At 39.9% G+C, this 25835-nt stretch overlaps 1 protein-coding gene across 8 annotated transcripts in view; it reads left to right on the top strand.

The window, feature by feature from the left end:
- ZMIZ1 (zinc finger MIZ-type containing 1) overlaps positions 1-25835 on the top strand; it is a 341983-nt gene that overhangs the window by 208131 nt on the left and 108017 nt on the right. For all 8 annotated transcript variants that reach the window (XM_058840875.1, XM_058840879.1, XM_058840874.1 and 5 more), the window contains one exon: positions 6527-6632. In XM_058840875.1, coding sequence (XP_058696858.1) covers positions 6527-6632 — 106 coding nt within the window. The remainder of the gene's footprint in view (positions 1-6526; positions 6633-25835) is intronic.

The following is a 25835-nucleotide window of genomic DNA, read 5'->3' as shown; positions in this document are numbered from 1 at the left end:
CCTAGAAATGTTCCATTTACTCTTTGTATCCAAGACTTCCAGAGCAGAAGGTTGACGTGGAGGAAATGCTGCTGCCATGATCCTGTCCCCGCGTCTGTTGAGCACGCAGCTCGGTGTTGGCAGAGCTGCAGGGCTGTGGACGTGCTGTACTGCCAGGCACACACAGCACTCTGCTTCACAGCAGCTCTGAGCGCTACCACAGCTCAGTGCTACTGCTTGCCCTTTCACTCCATGCTCTCCCAAAGCCCTTTGCACCTAAACTTTGTTAGTCTTGTTATGGGTTATGTAAAACTCTTGGAGATCTGCTGCTCTCCAGAGTGAAGTGCTTCTGGAATTCGGTGTATGTTTCATGCAAATCACTGTTCAGAGTGTGCCAGGACTAAGGTGGGAACACTATTGCAGTGACCCTGTGATCAACTGGGTTAATTACAGCACAATCCCTGCCTCTTTTCCTCTGAGACAAAATTCAGGGTTGGGTGTAGTGACCTGCTCTTCGATGTTTGTGGTTGTTAGAGACGTGCAGAGAGGAAGAGGATGTGAAGGGGGAGATACTCTCATTCTGCATGATTTACGTCACTGTTGCAGGAAGTGTCAAGAAGTACGTGGCAGGCATATTTACTTTGAAAGTATGGCCCTTATCCAGCTTATGGAGTGGGAAATAATTTTTAAGAAAACTAATTTGAATACAAGCATTCTGTAAAGTCTCTTACATTTGCAGAACCTACTTAATGTCTGTTTTCAAGCATCAAAGGCAAGAAACTACTTAACGATATATATAACTTCCCTGAGTTGCTTTGATTGTCTCTATTGTTGAGGCAGCCCTTCTGCAACTGAGTGTAAGAGTCTCATCAGATCAGGACTTCAGAGCACAGATTTCTTCCTCCTTTTCCTACCTTTTTTTTTTTTTCCTTCCCCCCCCCCCCCCCCCCCCCCCGTTTGAGGCAGATCACTATTCATGTTGCAAAATTCCTCAATTTGCTTCCTGTTTATCTGATCTTTGTGTGTTACTGAGGGGGAAAAATTACCATCTACATTGCAGAATTCTAATTACAAAATTTCTGCTGTAGTCTTCAAACTGCATTCAGATAATTTCAAGTATGCACAAGTGGCTGAACACGGAGCCGTCTGAACTAGCAATCAGCTGGCATTTTTAGTTTTGAGCAACCAGCAAATTGAATTGGTAAAATTCATTCTGATGCCAGCAGGGGGGAGTGCTCTTGACTGCTGCTAGTTAAGAGTTTCATTGAAAGTGCAACATAATGGGAAGGGAGTTTAGAAATAAGCAGTCATGTAGCTCTCTTGATTAACAGGGCTGTTAGGTTGAGAGCCACATTGTTCCAGTACTTCGTGGGGTGATGACGAGCAGCACAGGGAGTGTAGCTCCGAGGTGAAGCTCCTTAGCCTTGCGAAAGGTGGGGAGGGGGAGGAGTATTGCAGGTAAATTCAGCAAAGAAAATATGCTGGTAGCTATATTTGTCGGCTTTTCACGTAATTAAAACCTCACTCTCATCATTTTCTTCTCACTGGCAATGACCCTGAGAGTTCAGACATCTGGAGCTCTGCAGAGCTGAGTCACAGACAGTGAATGCAATGTCTCCTTTTTGAATGCTGCTTTTCTGAATTACTCAGATTAAAGATTTCAGAGGTTTGGAGTGATCAGATTTTCTTACTGGCAGTTGATTTTATAATAATGTTTATTTGCAGATAGGGCATATGTTCCTTTAAAGACACCTTAAAATAGCTGTTAGTGCCCTATCAAAATCTAAGTAAAAGCTAGGTGTTGCAAGTGTCTGTAGGAAATAGGCTAGCTTTTATAAAGTCTAGCTGTTTGGAATGTTATTGTAAAGTAACACAGAGAAATATTAGGTGTTGAACCTTGAGCTGGCCTTTCTCACCCATGATAAAGGACGATGATCCGAATTTATGATTGTGGTAGTGGCAACTATGTCTGCTTTTCCATGGAATGCTATAGTACATATGGTTAAGTCAAATAATATAAGTTCTTCACACATTCAGCACTGCAGAATGAAGTCATGGTTGAACACGTGGTGCCAGCTACACATTGTCTGAATTTTTCCTTATTTGAATTTGTACTTAGAGAAAGTATGTTTGCAAATGGTATCGTAATCACTTAGCCATAACATTTAACGGGTTATTGAAATTGTTGCCTTAGTCCCACCTGATCTGTGCTGGTACCTGAATAAGACTGAAATCACAGGAGGTTTCAAATGTGGTAGAATTCCTGGGACAGGGTTCAGACTGAGCTGGATGGCTCCAGTCGGCAGCAGGTGTCTGGAATCACTGATCTTGGCTTGGGACAGACCTAAGGGACCATGCTGCCTACTCTTTTTCTCCAAACCAGGATGTGATACAGATACAGTTTGGTCTACTATAAATCCCCTTACCCTCCAAAATCCAGAGAATGATCTAGTGCCTGATGACTTTTAATACCTCAAACATTTTCCCAGAGAATTACATATACACTGAGAAGACGAATGTCTGTTCCTAATTTTCTATTTAGGCATTTAATTTTTCTTTCTGATCTGTAGTATTTCATCTGTGTCTTTGGTCTAATTTTTGCAACATTTTTACAGGTTATAATGATAATTTTAAACTCTTACCCTGTCAAGTGTTTGCAGACTTTTTTGCCTACAAAACCACCTAGAAGTTTTGCAGTTTACTGTCATTGTCCAAGTCAGGACTGAAGTACATAGAAATTACCTGTAACAAGCACAAGTTATGATTTGACAAAAGGCTAGTAATTAATAATCTGAGTAAATTCATACTTTTGTCATCTGGACTATATTTATTTGTTACAATAGTGTTACATAAGGCAATGTCAAAAGATGTATTAAAGATAGGCTATGGTAACTTGTCAAAGAATGAAATTGCACAGTGCTGATAGATTCATGATGATGTTCTATATTGCTCACCCAGTACTTCTTTAATACTTTGTTTTGTTGTTTGTCTGGATATCTGTACTTTCTGAGAGTCACCTTTTACAGTCTTAAAACCAGATTTGTTATATCTGCAAGCTCTCTGTCTTGAATGAATTTCTGAAGATAATCATTAGCAGTTACACTCTTTGTCCAGGCAAGTTCCTTTGAGGCACTCAAAGATAAATTTCATCAGGGTCTGCTGACCTGAATATATTAAACTTACCAAAGGTCCTGTAGCTGTTTCTTTGTGTTTTGTGGATCATGCTCTTGTGATGCATTTGTCATCTTGTTTCTGAGAATTCTCAGTATCTATTTAAAAAGCTAGGGGTGTCCCTTGCATGCAGAGGAAAGTTTGACAAGAACCATGTGAGCAATGTCTGACTTGAATTGTAGACCACCTGAAATGGTCTTGGGAGGAGGATGTATGATCTATTCCACTGACCTTAATTTTGAAATAAAAGTCTTTAACCTGTCACAGTTGAAAGAAAAAGTTGAAATAGTCAATGCAAATATTTGTAAGCCTTGTTAAAAATTTCAGACAACATGCAAATGGCACCTTGTGTTCAACCATGAGTTCATTCTGCAGTGCTGTAAGCACTTACCATGGCTGACCTAACCATTCCTTGTAAAGGAAATAGATGTGTACTGTCCTAGTCATGTTGGCCAGGCTGAGGCAGAAGGGACCAGAGAAAGCCCTCTTCAGCACAAGTCCACCAGTTTGTTTAGTAGACCCTCTTCCTGCATTTAATGGAGCGCACACAACAAAACTGTAGGTGGAAAATGACTTTTGGCAAAATAGAAATACCTGTTTTCTATTACATTTGTGTGGGTTTTTTTGTTCTTTTGAGTGGAAGAAGGGACTTTTTGTGCAGTTCATCAGTGGAAGCACTTTCTTTCAAAGTTAGATTATTATTTTTATTATTTTTTTGTGAGAACAAATTTCCAATTTGTCTCCCCTCACACTTTGCATAAAGAAGTAGTTTGACTGACTGACTTCTGCACAGTGTCAAGTTCAGGTTCTGTCTTCTCACGCTCAGTCCTCATGTGCTGTTTGCCCAGGCGCTGCCTCAGCTGCTGTGGTGGGTGTCCGGGACCGTGCTGTACCCAGCCTTGGGCTGCCCACTCTGGCACCTGGAATGCTCTGCTTTCCACCCCTCTGGGCTTCCTGGCACTGCTCCTCTGGCAGGGGAAACCAGGCAGAGGAAACTGATGTGGTGTGGGAGTGTAGGAAGTTAGGTGTCAGCCTGTGGTTGGGACTGCACTGACCAAGGCTTTGCACCATTTTCAGTGAAGACAGTGCAAGCAGAACTTGGCTTTTGTGGGTTTTACAGTTCTCTGTTTCCTGAGTTACTGTGTAGAGTTTTTCCATAATTAGCAAGATGTCAGTTGAGAGTGGTGATTTGGCCTCTTGCTAGGAGAGACTCGGGATTTGTAGCTTCATGTTTTAAAACAGATATAAGCAGCCAATGCATTTCCTGAGTTACGGTGTGCTCACTGATGAGCAGGTGTATCTGCCTTCATTCCTGTCCAGTTTCAAAAGAAATGGTTTAATGATTACCTGCTTTTTCAAAACAGAAATGGGAGGGCCCTTTCTCCATTGTTTTACAGGCCTGATTGGCACTCTGAAATGTGTTCCTCTGTGATGGTGGAATAGATGATGGCTGAAGGAGTTTAAATAATGTTTGTACATTAATGAGACATTGTTCTCAGGAGCCTTTTGCAAGGCGTTGTTTTGGGTTTCTTAGAAGAGTTTTTTGTCTGTTTTCATTCTCCCCAATATCTGCTTTTGGGTGGCTGAAGTACAGTGATACTGGAAGTAGAAAGGAGAACAGATTTCCAAGTATATAAGTGTTTTCCAGATCTCATGGCAGCCCACCAGTCTTCACTCCTGTAGCTAATTTAGCATGAAACATGACGTATCATATTCTGCTCTTCTTTTTCTGTTTTTGAATGGTTTTATGGGTGGATTTTTGTTAAGTTTTTAATTATTAGTAGTTTTATTTTTCTCTTATTTTTGCAAGTTTGGACCCAAAGTCCTAGCCAGGATGCTAACAACTGGACTTCTAACTGTTAAGGACTAAAGCTGGAAATCTATCAAGTTGGAAATGTGTTTTTTTTTATCAAAAGTAATTGCATTATTTCTTTTATTTTATTCCTTTTTAGTTTTGTATCTAAAAGTTGTAATTATAAAGAAATGTGATAAAACACATGTGTGTATTACTGTACTGATTATCTATCCTCAGTTTTAATTTCTTTTTCCTGAAGCTCTCTTCTCAGTTTTGAGGTTGGAAGGGTTAAATTTAGGGAGGGAACACTCCCACTGATTAAGTCTTATGAATGTCTAATTTTTCAATGAATAAGAGCAACAGAACAAAAAAATCTACCTGGGAACTTCATTCATGTTAATTCATTTATAAGAAATAAATTCTGTTCTTAATTCTTAATTAAGAAAAGTGGATATATTGGAAAAAGTATAGAATAGTGTTTGTAAGTTATCACATATGTTAGTTCTTCACTCTGTTCTATACTGTTGCTTTTTGCAGTCCTGGACATAGATAATTGCAGTGTTATTCATTAAGAAAGAAGCTTTCAGATGAAGAAGGGGTGGGAAAAGAATATTTTCTTGCACTGTAAGCTATTAAAGATAGGGACTTGCTTTTGCCTCAGGAAATGGTGTTCTGTTTCATGTGCAGTTCCTTCACCGTTGTTTTAATGCAAAGAAGTAATGGCACTGTTAAGAATAATCTGTTTTATCTGTGCCTCTAAGTCTGAAGTCATCATATGCCACTGGAAGGCAATAGAAAAGCTGTGCTGTGTATAACTTTAGCATCGTTTGGCAGAATGACTGTGGCATTGTGTTGGTTCTGTGCAGATTTTAAAGAGGATACGTTCTTGGCTGATAGCTGAGTTGCTGGCTTGGAGAAACAGTTGCCTGCTTTTCATCCTTAACTACAGTCTTCAATTTGCCTGGTTTTGCTAGTTCTTCTAGATCAGTCAACAGCAACAACAACAGTCTTTCCCTAATTTAGTGTTTGGCAAATGCTTCTTGCACAAGCCTGTTTATTCTAAAACTGCAGTAAATGTGCTTCCCAACACAGTATTGTTGAAATGCAGCAAGTGTGACACGGAGCACAGCGTAGGACAACCGTGCCCAGCAGAGTGGAGTGGGCATTTTAACCTAAAGGACCTGGGCACTGCCCTTGGGAACAGGGCCAGGAGCTGTACAGCAGAGAGAGACTGAGGATTTCTCACCTTCACACGTCAAACACAGTAAGGTGTATTCTATAGAACCTTTACATATATCGCTCTTCCGTTATTTCTTCTGGCTTTTGTCTCTCCAATTTTCATGGAACTACCAGGCCTTTCTTCTGACAGGTGCTCAAATAATTGGATCACCAGAATACTCCTGTGTTCACTTTGCTGTGCTTGTGCTGGAAGCTGCTGGGGAGCACTGCCTCACACCATGTTTGTACTGTGCTCTTGCAGCAAATTCAGATGTCTAACATTAGTGCTGATAAGCAGGTTAATGTCACTTTCTAAAGAGCTCAAGTAACCCCTAACGAAGCTTTCTCTCTTTCCCTCTGCAGGTGGTTAGTCGAGTGGCAGCTCAGCAAGGATTTGACTTGGATCTTGGATACAGGCTACTGGCAGTATGTGCAGCCAACAGGGACAAATTCACTCCAAAATCAGCTGGTAGGAAAAGCTTTTTTTTTGATGTATTGTTGATTCTCAGATGATCATATTCTGTAAAAAATGCTACCTGTGACTGTCTTGTATTCTGTAAAAAAACAAACCAAAAGCAAGCATGTATTTGGTGGTTACAATTCTGTTACTTTTAGTATTTCAATGGCATGCTCTTCTGAGGATACATGACTTTGGAAATTTATATTTTCCCCAGCTAGTGCTGTTTGTTGCCCTGTTTGATCTCATGGATAAAATGCTGCTTCCAGAAGCACAGATGTTTAGTAATTTCATGGTGGGAATGTACATACTCAGACCCCTCCATCTTGGTAAACCATTGATTTTCTGTCATGTGTCAACCTCTAAATCTTCCACATCCATTCTGCACTCCCTGGTATATCTATTGCAAAACTTGTACTCCTTGAGTTCATATGCCTGTGCAAATAAGTCCTTAGCATTAGAATTTGAGCCAAGGGTAGGTAGTAATTCTATTGCTGTAGTATGAAGTAGCCATTTTTCCAGTATTTTACAGCAATAATCTGTTACAGGTCTCTGATCAAGTAGCAATATTTGATCATGATGTATTGCCATTGCTCCTTTTAGAGATGTAGAAAATGCACTTAAGGGTCTTTCTGCTTCTCACATGTTCAATTTAACTGGAGCATTTAATTCTGGTTCTCCTTTTCTTAGCTGATGAATGTCAACATAATGTGCACCGGCTTGGAAAACAGGAAGATAGTTGTTCCATTCCAGACTGAGCGTGGATAACTTCTGTTTAGTACTAAACTGGTGTGCAGTCCCCATTTTGGAACATCAGAAAAGGTTACCTTCTTCCAAAGCAGTGACTTTCAACCAGCTGATTGGGTGTTAATATTTCTTTTCATGTTCCTTTTCAGTTTTTTTATCAGCCCCAAACTTCTTTACTCATGGTTACCTTTTTGTCCTAGGTGTTCTAAGCAGTTTCTCATGCAAAAGTGGCTTTCACATCAAAGCATATTCACTGGACTTACTATTTTATTTTTTGTATGGGAAAGGACCATTAATCTTACTAAATGTTGAATAAACTGTCTGATTTTCATCCAGGAAAACTGTGTGGAGGATAAAACGTTCCGTTGACCAAGCACAATGTCTCTTTTTTCTGACTTCCTATTAAGTTTATCCATTAGTTAGCTGTCACATCTCTTCTTGGTTGTTTATTTTTTTTAAAAAAAAAAGCTTATGAAAAGAGACTTTCCAGCTATGGCAACATTAAATTTTCTTTAAAAATATATCTATTCCCCCTCTTACTAATTCTTCCTGATGTGTCTCTCTATCAGTGAGACTGAGGAGGTGAGGCTGAGAGTCAGATGTTACAGTCCTTTTCCTTTAGGGCTCACTGAGGAGTAATCTTGAAAACTGCTGGTCAGTCATTATGGTCTAGAAAAGCCCAATATCAGTGTTTGATTTCTACCAGTAATTACTTTTTTGAGGAATATATGTGAGGGGTTTGTTTTATCTTAGCACTCTGTCCAGAGTTCAGTCTTTCCCTTTGTAACTGATAGAATACTGGGAAAGCTGGTAAATCATGTGCTTGTCTCTCAGTATAGTCTAAAACCTTTCTCAGTCTTTTCCTTTGCTTTCTACTTCCCAGTTGTGTATACAAGTAATTTATTTTCAATGATCTTAAATATTTGGTTTCACAGCTACTTTAGTTTTACTGTGTGTACAGTTGTTTCACCAGGTCTTCCCAGGGTTTCATCATGCCCACCTACACTGTCCTTTTTGTGCTCTTACTGTCTTTGTGTGTTAAATACTCATATTTTGGGGCATACCATAATGTATTTTGTGATATGTCACATATATCCCCTGCTCTAAGGATGTCACATTCACATATGAGCTCTGAGAGCTGCATCATGGAATAGGCAGCTTGAAAGACTAACAGACTGGGATTACAAATGTGAGGTCATTTCAGAACATACTGAACTTTCTTCAAAGGGTTATTTTCCACATCAGAGTGCATTAACATTTGCTGATTTCTAATACAGCAGTGGCTCTGCTCCTTCGTTCAGTTTCTGTAAAAATGTTGAGATTGTCCTTCGCTTTTCTTGTAGAAAGTGTGTCATATTCGAAAGCTGCCCTTTGTGATTTGCTTAAGTTGTTGGCAGGGATGCTTGCAGGTGTTTTAAGAAGCTCCTTCTGTTTTCTTTTGCATCTAATGAAAGACACCTCCAACACTTCTTCCAGTCACATTCCTGCAGAAATCCCCTGATGTAGATATCAAATGGCATTAATTTTAATGAATAAGAATTTGTTTTTCCCTTCCTCCAGGCTTAAGGGGAATTTACAATGGTTTGCATTCATTCCTTAAAGTATGAATTTAATGCTGCCAATGGGATCACTCTGGAAACATTTTTAATCCATGTTTTTTAGTGTCTGACATTCTTAAATGCTAGAGAGAAAAAAAAAAATCTTCTAATTAAAACATATTTGAGTAGGTGAACACTGGGGGAATAATTGCACCAAATCCTTTCAAGGGCCATCCACTGTTAGTACTTCCTTGCAGCTTGGGACAGGGCTTGTTGACTGATGTCCTGCAGGCTGGCGGTGGCCTGGCAGTGGTGCCTGGAGGCTTTGGAGCTCTGCTGTGTGGAGCAGGTGGACCCCTCCAGCCCAGTGTGCCTCAGGTGTGCTGTGGTCCTGCTCCTGTTCCCCAGCAATTCCCACCCTAAACTTGTTCAGGGACCTCCCTGGCAGAAGAGCTTTGGCTGGTATGGCTTCTTTTCCGTGTGACTGCTCCCTGGGCTGTGTCTCTGCAGGGCCCCAGGAGAGTCAGGGTCCCCAGGCAGCCCTGGGCATCTCAGTAGCCCTGGTGGAAGCGGGCTGGAGCCTGAGGCTGGAGCCTGAGGCTGGAGGCAGAGCAGCCAGCTGCCAAACTGGCTCAGCTCTATGGGAAAACCACCCCTCGGTTCTTGGAGATGGCCCCGTGATGTTTCATCCCAGCTGGTTTAAGCTGTTGTGGTGGTGGCTCCGTGCCAGGCTGGAAAGGAGGTGCAGATGACAGATCAGAGTCCAGGCAAACATGGGGGGAAGCAGGGAGGGATAGGAGCTGCAGCCGGGCGGGGCAGCTTTTCAGGTGGCACAGCCTCAGCTGGGGAAAGGAAGGGCACCAGACCAAGACCAAGGATTGTTTGGTGTTGCCGAGACGGTGTTTGATGTGCTTTTTGGTGTTGTTTTACTTGGTCATTGAGATAGTTGGCAATTAGCTAATAGAAATTGTTTTGGAGAATGCCTAGGGAGGAGGTTCATGCAGCATGAAAAGTATTAATAAGTTGCCATGTGTGTTTTTAAATAGAGATGACGATTTAATGACTGTGCCTTTTGTCTCTGCTTTCTGGTGTTTGTACCTGAAATAATAGCTGCTGCCTTTTATTCTTCTAGCCCATGCTGCTGCAACAGGGCAGCTGCCTCAGCAGGAGGTCAAACACAGCATTTCCCACCCTGAAGACAAATGACAAAGCCTTTAAAAATATATGTGTCTCTTTTGGTGACAGCTGCTCCCCAGACCTTCCACTGCAAATTCCTCTGCCTTGTTGTGACACCTATAGGGAATGGCCCAGCAGGTTGGCTGCCTGCTCATTTTCTTCCAGACTGCAGTAACCTGAGTTGCTCTTGATATGTGAGTGCATAGGTTTTTATGCATTCTGGCTTTTCTTCCTTAAACCTGAAGCCCTTCTCTCTGAGCAGTGTTTTCTTGGACTTTTTCTGAGTATATCTGATGCTTTTGTCCTTCCTGTAGAAGATTTTAAGTCACTTGGTAGCTTTATTTTAACTGTTCAAATAAAGTAGAGTTCACCAATTAAAGTGTTTATGAAAAAAAAAAGGGGGAGGGGGGAAGAGAGAGGGAGCAATCTTCTGTTCTGAATTTTTTTTCTTCAAGATACTTTATCGAGCTACTGAACTTCATTGCTCTTGTAGCTACTTTTCTACTTTTACTTTGTCAGGAGGCCAAGCTGAGGCCAGACAAGGGGACGACAGGATGAGATCATACAGGGAGCTTTGTCAGAAAAGGACAGTGTTCAGTATCTCTGTAAAGAGAGAGAGGGAGGAAGGAAGAAGCCTGAGGGCAGAACTGTGCAGAAAAGGTACTTCAGCAGTCACTGAGCAGCTACAGCAAACAAATGCTGTGATAGCTTGGACAGGCAGCTAAGTGTTGGCTGTTTGATAGCAGAAATGGCAACCCTTCTTTGATATCACTCTGCTTTCAGTCCCTTAGGCTGTGCTTGGTCTGCATGTGATTTTACTTTTCAAGAGCAGTGTTACTTAATAATCTTGATTTTATATGAGGTATGGACTAAAACTTCATAGTATTTGAGAACTCTATAGTATGGGGTTGTTTTATTTCTTTAGCTTCATTGTACTCAAACTGTGATAGAGTAGGGCTGTTCTTGTAAGTAGGATGCCAGAGCTGTAAATAAATTGGACCCTGGGTTAACAAAGGTATTTGCAGTGAGAGTGGTGTTATGGAGGAGTTAAAACATTACTGGACAAGATACTGAGACCTAAGGTATGTCCTGATCAGGATACAAGCAATGGTAGAGATTGGGCAAAGAGTATTTTGGTTGTATTATCAAATCAAACTTACAGAAATTCTATAAAAAGAGAGAAGAAATGATGCCACAATGTGAATGAATAAAAAGGTAGAAAGTAAGGATAATCTCTAAATCAAAGGGAACCGGACCATAGGGCTAGATTAACACTTTTACTAAGTTTCCAGTAATAATGCCCACATTATCTGTGGAGACAAGGCAAAGCGAGGTGGCTAAAAGGATTACAAGTATAGAATAGAAATTACTCCAGCCAAGGCTGATGGCATCCCTCCAGCTTGAAGGGACCAAATGATTGACAGGCCTGTGTTAGGAAAGAAACAGCATATAAATTGTCAGTCTCATGCCTCACACCAAAGATTTCCAGCAAGTCAAGTCAAAATGGCCTTATATGACTGGAGAAGAAATACAAATGCTGTATCTGCACTTAGGAAAGTGTCTGAAAAGAATAAGTAAGCAGCTTTATGAGAGCAGAGTGAAAGCTTGGGTTGTTTGTGAAATGAAAGCTGAGCAGAGTTATGAAATGTGTGTAAGTACTAACAAATGAACAACTCAGAACAAGAAGAGCTATGATGCTACAGTACAGTATTGACACAAAAACATACTGCTGTAAATTGAATAAAACACTCAAATAAGTGGAGAATTCAGAATTATTAGGGCAGTTGCATTTAAAAAATATTTTCAGCTAAAATGACAGTGGAGAGAGATGAAACAGAGTAGAAGAAAATGGAAAAATGAAAGAGCTTTTAAAAGATAAAATTCAGTGTATTAAATTCTGTAATGTGGTTCTTGATGCAGCTGGAAGCTGGTTAAGAACCTTTTATCTGTGTCGTCCTAAATTTCTACTGCATTTCCATGCAGATATCTAATCCATTGCTAGTTAGAGTTGGTGTCCTAAAACTGTCCACTTGACATTCCTCATTAAAATAAAGGTATTATTTTCTTTTAGCTGTTACCTTCTGAAAAAGCTTTTGGTGCTGAAGACTGACTATATTTTGGGTGATCTCTAAGTTCACTTCCCTGCTCTTAGCACAGATTCTCACTGTGTGCCCTTGGCTGCTTTGCTCTCAGTTTTGTAGTTCTATATTTTTGAAGAAAGGATAATAATACGCCTTCCATCTCACTTTTATTTATCTATCTCATTTAATTAAATTCAGTGTCATGCGGTCCAGAATCAACCTCTTCCCCTGTAGGTAGTTATGCAGTGCAGCAGAGCCATGGTTTCAGCTGGGACACTTCGTTTTCATACAGATAAAATAGCTCTGCTCTGGTACATGTATCGGCAGGATACACTTTTGTTGCAACTAAGCCTTTCTTTCCTAATGATTTATAGTATGGATATTACAAATAAATGAGTAATTAATTCTTAATTCATTTGGATTATGAGGTTAGTTTTATTAGTTTCTTTAATGAAGCTGGCAACTTCCCTTGACTAAAGGGAAACACAGTCAGTAGTGCTGCTCAGTGGCAAACATCATTAATTCATGTCTGTACCCTCTGACAGCCATGTTTACGTTGGCTGCAGAAAAGGCACAGTGGACTTGGCCCATTTGTCTCACCCATGAGTTCACTCAGAACAAAACTCTATAAGACCTGCAGTTTTGGCAATTATATCCTATATCTTGAGCCTCTGTCAGGTTGGCTTGACATGTGGCAAACATGTCAAGCTCTCAAACATCTTGAGGTTAAGAAGAGCCTGCAGAATGAGAAGCTTTTCCCCACTGGGCCTTATTTGTTCAAGTTGTTCCTCTTCCCTTCTCTGAGAGGTCTGCCCCTCATGCATTTGATCTGCTTTCTGCTTGTTGGAAACATGATCATACTTGTGTCAGATTTTCATTATCCTCAGCTAGACAACGCCTCTTCATTTTTACTGGGAGCTTGAGGACCTCATGACATATCAATGTAGATAGGCATTATTTTGATGAAAATTAACTTCCTTTTTGGCATTCACTGTTCTGCTGTACACTTGAACACCTAAGTTTATAAAGGAGATTGCGTGGCTGAGCTGCTGCTTCTTTATTCTGACTAGCCAAAATACCAGGTGGTGTATCTGGCCTGTTCTTACTGACATTTCACTGGTCCTTGTTACCATGGTACCAATTCTGACTTTGAGAGATGTCACAATAAAACTGTTGCCAGGTTGGAACATTTTAAGGGCTCTAATGCCTTTACTATAGCACTTAAAGAAACTGTGGACACTCAACTACAGCAACAAGCTTGCCCTGTTGTTTTCTTAGTCTGTGCCTTGGATTTTTGTGAGGCTGGTATTTACCTGAACGCTCTCTTTGCAGCAGATTTGAATGTGCAGTGCATTAACTTACCATGCAGTCCCTGGGAAGAATATTTTCCTAAAGTGTGCAACACACTTTCACTTGGACTGGAACTGGCATTCCCCAGAGAAGATTTCTGTTGATCTCTATTAGTGTTTTCTGTCTTCTGCTTCAAGGATTCCATATGTGCTGAGAACAGCTGAAGATCTGGTGGTAGAGACAGCTTAGATCTTGGTCTGGGTGTGAATTTTGAATTTTCATTTTATGTTGTTTTGAGTAACTTCCCTCTGAAGATGAGGTAAGTCACAAATGTCAAGTAAGAGGGGAGGCAGCTGTGAAAGCCTGCATATATTCATGGGAGAGAAGAAAGCAAACTCTTAGAATGGCAAATGCCCTTTACAAGTTATCTTTTCTCAGCTTACAGCAAGCAGTCCTGAACTTGTTCCCTTTTGAGCTGCAGTGCATCCAAATGTACCTCACTGCCAGTGCTCTCTTATTAGCCTGTGTATCTGGGAGGCATTCAGAGCTGTTCGTGAGGAGTCCAGCTATGAGAGCAGTAACGTAGCAACTTCCATGGGGATTGGGAGCTTTTGTGCTGCTGGAGGGCTGAACCACGAAAGCATGAACTGTGTGAACAGATCAGATCATCCAGCTCCAAGAACAGCAAGTTCACTTCCTAAATACAATTGAGATTCCACTGCTCACATTTTCAGATGTTTCCCTAATTCCTTCAGGCTCGTCTGCAGCATAAGGTCAGCCTGTTAAAAAAAGTTCTTGCTCTGAATACCCTAGACATGACACTGAGAAACACAATGATTAGTAGATAAGATGTTATATGTAATATTTCTCTTTAAAAAGAGAATTCCTATACTGAGAAGTTCTGATAAAATGTTTTTATTTCATCTTTTCTAATGCTCATGTTTAAGCATACCTGTTAAAGCGTGCTTGATAGCAAGGTATTTGCATAAGTTCTATGTGATACAATACATTCATTTCAATGCCAGTTAAGAATAAAGAAAAAAATCATAAGGATTCGTCATCATATATAGTTCTAGTTTGTATTAGTCTCCATGCAACTTAATGTGAGGAGATTCAAGGAGAAAGACCACAGAATAAAGGAAAATTGATTTGAAGAGAGCTCCTAAGTAATACATTCCGGAAACAAATGCATATTGTTCCTTAGAATGTGCTATTTTTCTGAGAAGTTCACTACATGTCAGTATGTTCATGTTTGATGAGGCTTCTGGATTGTTTCCTTTGTATGGATTTTTTTTGCCTCTACCTACTTTTACTTCCAGTAAAACATGTAAAGAAAACCATCAGATTTGCTTTCATCTGCAGGTTTTCTGGATGCCAAGGTAAAATACTTCCTTTTTAATTTTTGGTATTCTGATGAAAATGCAACAATACATGCCATTGTGAGACACTTCTGTGAATATCCCAATAAATACAGACTTTATACCTGACACTCCCATGTAAGGTAAATTATGCTTTGTAGCAGATAACAGTAACACCTGACTTGAGGAATAAATGGAAGAAATAAGATTTTCCTTATTAAACAAGGTTTAATAGTTTAACAATAATAAACTCCAAAAGGTATGAATCTAACTAGAAAATGAAGTTGGTTTGAATCTCGTTTCTGTGACCTAAACCAGGCTTCTAGGAAAGTCTGGATGTCAAGTCCAGGAAACAAATACATGATGGTGAGCGTGTCTCTACTAAAAGACTTCCTTGTAGATGCAGTTTTTTTTGGGGATGAAGCTCATAGATAAAATTTCCTAATGTGCTGGAAGGATTAAATAATCAAGCACTGAGATGTTTGGATATTGTGCAGTCCTAAGGAAATCTCTTTGACTCTTACTCTGTCTGTCTAGTAGGTATCTCAGTTGTATCTCTGCTTTGCTGCTGTATGTATTTCTTATGTGCACTGTTACAGAGAACCAGTGTTTCTTCCTGTTTTGTATGAGCTGAGTATCTACTCAACTTCTGAGATTCACTCTCAGCAAAACTTAAAGCAGTAGCATTTCATGCAAAACATTGGCTCCTGTGAAATATGTGATCAAACTGAGGATTTATTCAATCTCCTTCAATACATTCCTTATTTCTTTGAGGAATGCCTGCACTTAAGGTGTGTCGGGGCTACTAATTTCAGTGGATAGAAGAAGTTACAGATTTTTAAATCCTGCCTGCCTGTGCTGTTGTTTCCCAAAACCCTGCTTAGGGCTCTGTAGATTCAAACCTGCAGACGCAGACATCGATCCTTAGTTTCAGGTTCACAGAATGGTTTAAAATGTGCATCTTCTAAAGCAAGTTCTCAAGGGAAACATAAATTTAAACATTTTTAAAGGCAAGTATGACTGACTTGGCTCTGAACTCAATAATAGAAGGCTGAACAGGAGCTGCTGCTGAGGCAATAAATTGAACAGTGAACATCTGTGTACAAAGCAGGGTATTTGTTTCATGTGTGATAGTTTCCCTTATGACTGCCTGGTCAGACCCAAAAGACATTAATCTTGCTCACTTCGGAAGATACTGTCTTTCCATCACAAAAAAACAAAATGAAATTATTTAGTGTATTTACTACAGAAGCAATTTCAATTAAGGCAAAGAACCAGAGAGACCTCTAAGTTTTCAGTGTGAAAAATGAAGCAGTGCTGTTCTAAAATAAGATTGTAAAAGGTTAATTGCCAGAAATTTATAATGGTTGCTGTCTCCCAGTAGGAATGTTGTAGTGGACCTAGTGGTCCTTGAAAAGCTACATACCATTGCAGGCAGTAAGGGGATTTTGCTTTGGTGATTTTCTAGTATTACAACCAAATGTGTTTGAAATAATAAGCAGTAGCTAAAGTAACTGCCTTGGAATTGTGTCAATGTTGTGCTGTCTTGAGAGCAAAAGCAAAGACTTGGGTAAGTTTTTGTTACAGCCAAAATTGTGCAAGCCTCCTTTCTCTGTTCTGCTACACAATCTAGCATGTCTTACAGGACAGCAAATCCATTTTAAATTCTGATTTAAAATTTTATGCAGTTTAGCTAATTACACATTCAATACCTAAGATGAGCTGGAGAAGAGCTAGACTGACATTTTGGTCTAGCAACTGTCAAAATGAAAAAAATAAAAAAAGTTCCAAAAGAGAGAGAAGCTCTTTACTTCTTTCAGTGTGTGGAAAAATTAATAGGTAAAGACAGAGTCTTTGACTGGAGGAAATTCTGTGCTCATTTGATCCTTTGCAGCCAATTGTTGCTTGCAGTTTGCAGTCATCAGGAAGGCAGAAGTTCTTCAGCCAGGGCAGAGGCAGCACAGTGTGACAGCTGTCACTCAAGGAGCTCCTCCTCTGAGCTGCTGGGTTACATCAGGGCCATTGTGTGAAGCAGTGTGTTTGGTGTGGATCTGGACACTGATCTGCCTTCTAGAGAGTCTTGATCTTGAGAGAAAGGCAGAAGGAAATGTTGTGTTCCTGTTCTGTCAAGCAGGATCAGCCCCATGCAGAATCATTGACTGCCCATAGAGGGACAGAAAACTGAGATTAGCGGCAGGAGTAATGTCTGAGAGCAAAGTTCTCAAGCCAGTGACACAAAGCTGGTGGATCATCACACCACTGCTGGAGGCTGTGTGGGATCCTTTGGTGATTGATTACCAATGATATTGTGAAGATATCTCTGACACACACCAAAATTCAAACAGTTGGTGACTTTACTGCTAATATGAGAACCCAAGCCATGTGTCAGGGCAAAGAAGTCAGCTGAGCAGAGTTCAGGAGCCAGTCTTCCGTGGAATCCTTGCTGGGAGCTATGCTTCAAACAGACCTCAGTCCTTTTGAAGGACAGCAGAGTGGTTTTCAGCGTCCCTTTGAAACAGCTACGTGTGCAGAGGCATTTCAGCAATTTTTCCTTTCCTTTGATTGCAATATATGTTGTAGCAAACACTGACGGTAATGTTAGAAAAACAGAGGGGAAATCCTCACTGCCATGTCTGGCTTGGCACAGTCCCCTTGCTTCAGTCAGCACTGCAGACTGCCAGGCTCCTGCAGTTGAAAGTATCTTCTGTGTTCCTCATATTTTCTTGTTCTGGTACAATTCACATCTTCGTGCATCAGTGAGAAATTTATGCTTTCACTCAGATTGAGTGGAAGAGCCAGAATTTCCAACCCTGGGATGGGTTATATTTTCAGATCTAGGGAGGAGGGGAAATGCATTTGCCCCACACTTAATTAAATGTTAAATTTAGTCAGTCATATAATCCTAAACTCTGTAGAAGCATGGTGACCTGTAAGGATTGTTTTTAAAAAGCTAACACTTGATACATGGCTGAAAAGTCTCAGTGTGATAAAAATCATTCTGGAGGAGAGTTTTGTAGAGAAAAGAAGAAAACAAAACTAAACTGAGGATGTGGAAGGAATATGAGCATATATGTGTATCTGTTGTGAAGTTAAATATATTTGGACTGTCATTTGAAAACATACTGGAAACTTGGAATAGTCAGCTATGAATTAGCTACATTGCCCCATGAAAGGAAACTTTATTCTGCAGGTGCCATTTAGTTTACAAAGGTGAAAAAAAAAAGGACTACACTGGATCATTTTTCTATTGCTATGTTTATTTGCAATAGGTGATGTTTTTATCTGTCCAAAACTCTACTTATCATGAGGTCAGTAAAGCTAAAAAGGTTGCAGAGAGTTAAAAAAAATAAAACTATGCTTGAGAAAGCCCATATAAGTGCAGAAATACCTGTCTTACATAGAGTTGGAGTTAGTTTTTAAGGTTCCATGCCTAGAAAATGCTTTATTAATTATTTATTAGTGATGAACTCTAAGCCTCTTCCCTGGAGAAAAAGCCTTGATTGCTGTGTACAGGATGGTGAGACTCGGTAGATTCAGTGTTTTCAGTGTGCCCAGACCAAACATCATCTGTCCCACACAATAAACAGTGCCCATTCTTTTGGCAGATTTTTGTATGTTTTTAAAGCAGTAGAAGAGTAGAGATGACAGAGCTGAAATAGTTTTATTCCTTTTACTGATGCAGCAAAAAGAAACAGAGCAAAGAAGGATGAGGTCACACTATGGGACCAGAGGAAATGGACACCAAATGCCTGCTCTGCCTGTAAAGTTGGCAAATTCTAGACAAATGAGTTACTGTGGGGGAGGCTGAACCTTAGGATAAAAATAAAAATTTTAGATTGAAAAAATCTGGTTGTGTCCAGGGAAACCCAATCATGTGCTAATTCAAAATCCAAAGTAATGGGGATGGGATAATGTAGTTTTATGATATCTGCAGGTTCTCCATATGGTATGTGCAATTTAATAAGCAAATAATACCCCCAGAACTAAAATTACTAGCTAGATGTGGTTTTTTTACTGCTCCTTCAATCCCAATATGTCACCTTATCTTAACAAACTAAATGGTTTTAAAGAAATTGATAGCAGGTTTCAAAAGAACTGACAGTTGTCACTTAGAGCATATTGCTTTAATAATCCAACTGGGACATTCTTATTCTGTTCTCGTGTCTCCAAATACACTCATGGAGTAGACACATGGTTGATTTCTTTATATTGTCAGTGTTCTCTTCCGTTTTAATTTGAGCCTGGACCTTTTTAAAGTTCTTTCCAGTGTTCTTTTGACAGCAGAAATTTAGCTATGTGACAACAGATTTTGAGTAAATGAAGGATGAACCATCTTACTGCATGCACACATTTGTGGGTAGAGTTTCTGAAAAATCATGAAATCAGTGGGATTTCAGATAGGTGTTTTTCGAAGACCCGTTGGTATTTTAGCAGTGTAATTATCAGTACAATTAATGCAAAAGGCACAGCAATTCCTTTGCCCCTGCAGTTTTGTGGTGCAGCTCAGGCACCTGGCAGTGGTTCTGTTGGTGGTGCAGCACAGTCATCCCACCCTGTGCTGTGCTACAGAGGATCAGGGAAGCCTGCAGGGAGCTTTGTAGCTCAGGACTGTGATGAACAGCGGTGTCTTCAGCACAAGTACTCTTCGGGGTTCTTGGTTTGAGTAACTCTTCCCACAGTGTTTCTCATACTGAACTCAGTCCTTGGTTTTCCTTCTGTTTTCCTCTTCCCCCTGCACTGCTGTATCCTTCTAAATCCACCTTTAATTGTAGAATGCCTGCAGTTAATAATGGCTGTCATGTATTCCAGGTTTTAAAAGGCCATAAACACAGAAGAATGGGCCGAAATAGCTGAGTTAAAAGGCTTGTTTAAGATGCTATCTGTGTGCTGAATCCAATTCAGGGCATGCTAAAAGACATCAGAATTTCCTCTAGAGGTGTTTAGCAGAAATGCCTGGCAGGAGCTGAAGCTTTGATCTTGCTGTTTTGCTCTAGTGGATACTGTGGAGGTCCCTCATTGTCTTTTTACCTCAGGGACTTGAACCTTTATTTCTAGTGATTTGATCCATGGTGTTCATGTTCTCTTCATTCTCCATGCAGTTTTGGTATTGGGATTTTTTTTGTTTGCTTTGGTTTGATTTTGTTTATTTGTTTTGTTTTTTAAAATTAATGCTTTACTATTTTGTGACTGTTCTTACATGAACTTAAAATATCCCAGATTTTGGGACCTATAGTCCATCATTCAAGTGAACAAATATGACATTTACAGCAGGCTCTTCCACACTGCAAGAACTAACTACATTGCAAAAGGATTCCTATATAAGTTTAATTTTGTATGAAGTAGCTGCTTACTTGTAAATTTTCATTTACAGTGTGTGGAACACTACTTGTAGCTCTTTATGGAATTGGAAAAAAAATTCTATCTTGTAAAAAAAAATCTGACTAGCAAAAAGAAGGACTGGAGCACCACATGTTCTTCAACCATGAAATGACCATTATTCTGGAAAGTATTTAGGTCTATGCTTATTTTTTGAGATATGCTTAGCTTCTTTTTGCATGTTATGAGTGAAGATGAGTTGTTCAAGTGCATTCCCGAACCAGAACCTTAGCACTAATCCTTCAGTCACTGCAAAGAATAAATGAGGGGCAAAGACAAAGGGCCAAATTAAAATCAACGAGATTCTATTCAAATGGGCTCTGCTTCAGCAAGCACATATCTAATTATAAGCACAGAAGTAGGCTCACTGACGTCAAAGTTAATTAAACTGCTTAAATTTAGGCACATGCTTAAATTCTTTGCTGAATCCGTATTTTTGAGCCAATGAATAATAGGACAGCGTTGCTGGTCCAAAGCGTGATTTTTGTGGGTGGGAAGGAGTTTAAACTCCTCCTTTCCTCTATCAGTTCTTCTGAGGTCTGCTGCTGGCATTTTCTTTGAGCACCAGCGGTGAAGGAACGTGTGTCTACATGCTGAAGTTTCTTAGAGTGTTTGCTAACAATACCCAAACCCAACAGTTGGATCTCTGGTATTTTCAAGGCATCTTTCCTCCATGTAGCATGTTCTGCAGTATGGCAGGACTATGCCTAGCACAGTAATCTATCCAGCTTTTTCTATGAAATTAATCCCTTTGTCCAGTCTCTGAAAGGCAAATTACTAACTCATTTTCGTAACAAAAAAATGAAGAAAATGTGTAGACAGAAGTGTTAAATGAAGAGTACCTGTCATACAGGAGCAGTTTTGATTCTGTTGGTTTCATGGATTATTTTAGTTTATAATGTCATAAATAAATAAGCTATTATTTGTTGGCCTTGGATCATTAAGGGCCTAATAAGAATTTCCCCCATAGGAATATGAAGGACAACATGATACCTCTTACACAGAAGCACACATGGGAATTTCAGCAGCGGTGTGTAAATGAGCTGGGGCTGGTTCTGAGCTTTTAACTATGATCCCTGCCTAAGTAACACAGTAGAGTTGCCCTGATGTAGTAGCAAGGGTTTAATCAAGGAGGTGCACTGCAAAAGATCAGATTTCTTCTACTTGGTAAGACTCACGCCATGGGGACTTAGGGTCTGCAAAGGAAGCTAATTGAGTCATCAACAGGAATAAGTTCAAAAGAGAAAAGCAGGTAAGAGAGCTAAATAAATCTAGACTAGTGTTTTAAAAGGTATTCAACATTTTGTTCATGTGTACATTACCTACTAATCACTTTTACCTAGTGCATGAGTCTAAAGCTTAAATTCGATTATCTTCATTTAGATACCAGAAAATGACGTGTTCATTTATGTATTCATATCTTTGTGGTTTAAAAAAAATAAATTAAAAATCATCTTCCCTCCTAGTGACACCTGCGTCAATTTTGCCAGTAGTGACTGAAAGCTGTTGCATTTGGAAAAGTGTTCCATTAACTGTGCAGGCAGCTCTGATGAAGAATGGGCGACTTTGTAGTCAATATTCGTCTGTGTTGTGTAACTCAATTCGTGCCAGCTGGCAGCTACGTTCACAGTCTAGAGCAGTGGGCTCAGGGGTGTTTCGAAGTCAAGTCAAGGCTTCAGTTTGACTTGGTTCCCCTTGCTAGGTGAGGTAAAGTCAGGAGAGAGGGAGCAGCTGTGAACGAGAGAGCTGGGCTGTTGTCAGTGACAAAGCATCAGCTTTCCTCTGTTGGGTCTCCCACATTATCCTTTTCTTCTGCCCAGCAGCTCATCATTCTGCCACAGGCCAAGAGTATATAAACTGTAAAGAGCTGGAGCAGCTACTGCAGCTGCTGATGATGTGTGCATGGAGTTAGAGGAAGGAAGCAGCCCATCAGACAAACAGCTTTCTCACTAATGTAGTATAAATTGTCATTCTTGCTGGACATCATCTCAGCCAGCAAAGTAGAAGGAAAGCTCAAGCCTGAATGGTGAAATTTTTTTACTATCTTTTTATGTACATTATTCTTTGATTGCATCTAATGTGTCTTTTTATGATGATGATTTAATTAATTTAAACCAATTAATTAATTCTTCACCAATTTTCTTAGTTTTTTTCCCCATATCTCTATATTTTGCATACAAGTGAAAGTGTCAAACTATGTCTATTCATCATGATAACAAGGATCAAAGTGGGGACGTGGTCATTTTGTACATAGAAGGTGTCTAAATGCATAGCAGGTTACAGTAGAGCATGTAATAAAATCACCTAAGTGGGCAGATTTAATTATGATTAGATCATGTTACTAGATGTCTTGAGTCACTGCTGGGGTTTCACTAAAGACTTGTTTTCTCTCTTCACAGCCCTCTATCTGGATTTCCATTCTCAGTTTCCCAGTTCTTCAGAGGGTTATAGCAGGAGGCTGTTACAACCACCCTGCAGTCCCTTGAAACACGAGGGCTTTGAAATCTTTGTTTGGAAGTGTCTCAATTGTCAGTATTTGAAATTGTTTAAAAACAATCAGTTGAAGAGAGAAAGCACTCACTTGCCAACCACAAGGAAGAGTTCTTTGAGGAGCATTTATCATGCTTCATTCTTTCCCTTCTATCTTTCTGTTTTCTGGGGTGGCAGTTCAACCTTTCATACTTGCATTGCAGAGAGCAAGAGCAGGAAGCATCCTATGGGCTGTAAGAAAGACTCCTGTCATGAGGGGAAACAACTGTCCAGAGTGCCCCTATGTGCAGGGTGTGAGCAGCTTGAAGTCTTACCACTATGGCTAAATAACTTTTGTATTCAAAAGGCAAATCACACATGGTTATTGGAGAAGCTGGAGTGGGGTATCTCCAGAAAGCATTGCTTTCTGACCTTTAAAGCAGTTACCTCCAGGGCAGAGTGAAGCAGGATATGTGCCTCACTATTGACTGTGACATTTCTGTCCTAAAAATAGAACACTACAATCCCTTTCTGGTTCAGACCGGCAGCCTCTGTGGGTATATGATATTCACACAGACCTCGGTTTTTTCAGGGTTTCAGTAGCTGGATATCCAGATGGAATAAATGCTAAAGGCCTCAGATTGGGAAAACAAGGTGAAAAAAGGAGGTGGGAAAGTACCTCACTATGTTTTTTGTTTGCTGTAGTATAGAAAATGTTTCCTGTGGAAACCTACAGCTTAATCTGAGTCTGCTGAGATCAGAGATGACTAATCCACCTAGAGGATCCAGTGGAAAGTGGCTGCACAAATCTGTGTAAACCAGGGGATCTTTTCTATCTCCTTGGTTTACATAGTTAAGAGTTTAGTCTTAACTACAAGCATAGGGGTGTATTCTGCACCATAATAAATGCTTTATCTTTTATACTCAAGCTAAACTGTTGATTCTGTTTTATTTTTGAGCTTGTTTTGTCTATATGAAGAAATCAAGCATTTTTATGACATTATAACATTCAGTTTCATTCTAGTTTTGATGACTGTAAAAGGCAGTAAATATGAATTTTCGCTGGACTGGTTGAGAACTGGTAGAGAAAATAAAAAATTGCATAATGCATTTATTTATTTTCCAGCCAACACTGTAAGTCATCCAAGGCCATGCAAAGCAAATGTACCAATCCTGTTTAGCTGAATTCATGCTGACCTTCATGTTCATGAGATAGATGCTCATTTAATATCAGTGTAAAAAGGTAACATATGGGAGTTAGTGATCATGGGAATATTAAGAATTAATTTTTAAAATAGAAGAAACTTTTTCAGTGGGACACTGAGCTTGGGCAAGCTGACATGTTTAGGTGGAGTTCAAGTTCCCTCTTACTAAATCTGTTCAGCTACCTACATCTTAATCAAATCACAGACTAAATCATTTTAGGTCTGGATAAAACTTTCTGATGTTCAAGAAAACCACATTAGCTCTGGATGTTGGGGAGGAGCTCTTCAGCGCCCTGAGAAGGAACTGACACGCATTTCAACTGCAGCACAAAGCTGTGTCAGATCCCCTTCAAACTACTAACACAACACAGTGGAAGCAGAAAGTGGAACATTACAGTTCCTTGGGGAAGATGCAAATGATACAGGGGAATAGTCATTTGTGTAGTTTGGGCAGGTAAATTGAAGTAGTCGTGTTAATCCGCCAGTCACCTGCTCAGAGGAGACTCTCAGCTGAATATCTGTTCAAGTGAACTGTGGGACCAGACTTCTGTGTTTGCTCATCATCTTGGAGAGCTGTTTGCTCTTCTTTCAGGTTTGGGGAGAGGGGACAAGAAATCACTGTGTTACAGAGAAATAGGCTCATCCCTTCTAAGCCACCTACTGCTTCTACCCTACAGAACTTCCAGTGTTACAAGGAGGTCATTGTAAGTCTGTAACTTCTGAACTGAGGAAACACATTCTTCACATTAATAAGCAGTTTCCCACAACAAATAGCAATGGGAACTTTTGGGTTCTTCATTGGAAAGAATGATACTAATTGTTTTGCCATAGTAAAGTGGCTAATAGGAGCTCCTTCCCCACATCCCCCTTTTTTCAGGTCAGTGTGGCACATTCCAATTTGTGTTTGCTTTGAAGCACAGGAGGAATCCCACATGGAGGGGGATGGTGGTTTTATCACACTCAAGCGTGCAACCCAATAAGCCTTTTACTTTCTTCATATACCCCAGTTTCAGGGTAGTTGGGAGGATTCTGGATTTCCCCCCACATGCTGAAAAAAATGCAACATTCTTTGTTTTTCCATCACAAATGAACTGAAACCCGTAATCTCTGTACTGAGCAGAAGTGATTAAAATAGTGTGGAACAGATGGTTTAAAAGCTGCCAAAAACTGAATCTTTTGCTATTTTGTTTCTTGAAACAACTACATTAATTCCTGAGTCAGCTTTGAGGATACCATCATAACTCATCTGAGATGAGAGAGCATGTTTGTTTCTCTGTCTTTGACTGCTAATTAATAGAACTAATTAATTTAATTTTTTTAAACTTAAAAAAACCCACATCCTAAAAGCTGAGGTAACCTATTTTCATGCAGGACAAAAAGTTTTTCATGGAGCTTTTAACAATAACTTTTTCTTGGAAATTTTGCTACTTGTGTTAGGGTTCTTTCCATGGAGGGGAAAACCATGTTCCAGTTCTACTGCAGTACTTCAAAATGGTATTTGGTTTTGGTACTCAGGGTATGTGAGTTTGGTGATTTGAATACATTGTATTTACATATACATATATTGTAATATATTAATTTATTCTGTGTATATACACAGAAATTTCCAGGCAGTCTTGTGATCCAGAAAGCCGTGTGTGATCATAAAGCTGTGTGCATTCCCTGCTGTTCCAGGTGAACAGGTATCTCCCACTGAAGGCTTAAGACCAGGGACTTGCAAACAGTAGAGCTGTATCCTCCCCAATGCATGTTGTGAAACAGCATCTTGCTCTTTTGAGCTGCCTTTTTTTTGGTTTTTGTTTTGTTTTGTTTTTTTTTAATAAAGCCATAATCTGTAGCTTAAATCAAAGAAGGATTTTTTTACTGTCAAGCCAAAGCATGTCAGCTATATGAGTGAATGTGTGATGGCACAACACACCATACTGGGCTCTTCCAAGTCTCTCACTTCTGCCATGGAGCTACTCCAGCAGTTTTA

Source organism: Poecile atricapillus, chromosome 6 (assembly GCF_030490865.1).
Source record: "Poecile atricapillus isolate bPoeAtr1 chromosome 6, bPoeAtr1.hap1, whole genome shotgun sequence".
NCBI lineage: Eukaryota > Metazoa > Chordata > Aves > Passeriformes > Paridae > Poecile > Poecile atricapillus.
The sequence above is the reverse complement of the archived record's forward strand: the minus strand, read 5'-3'. Positions and strand labels throughout refer to the sequence as shown.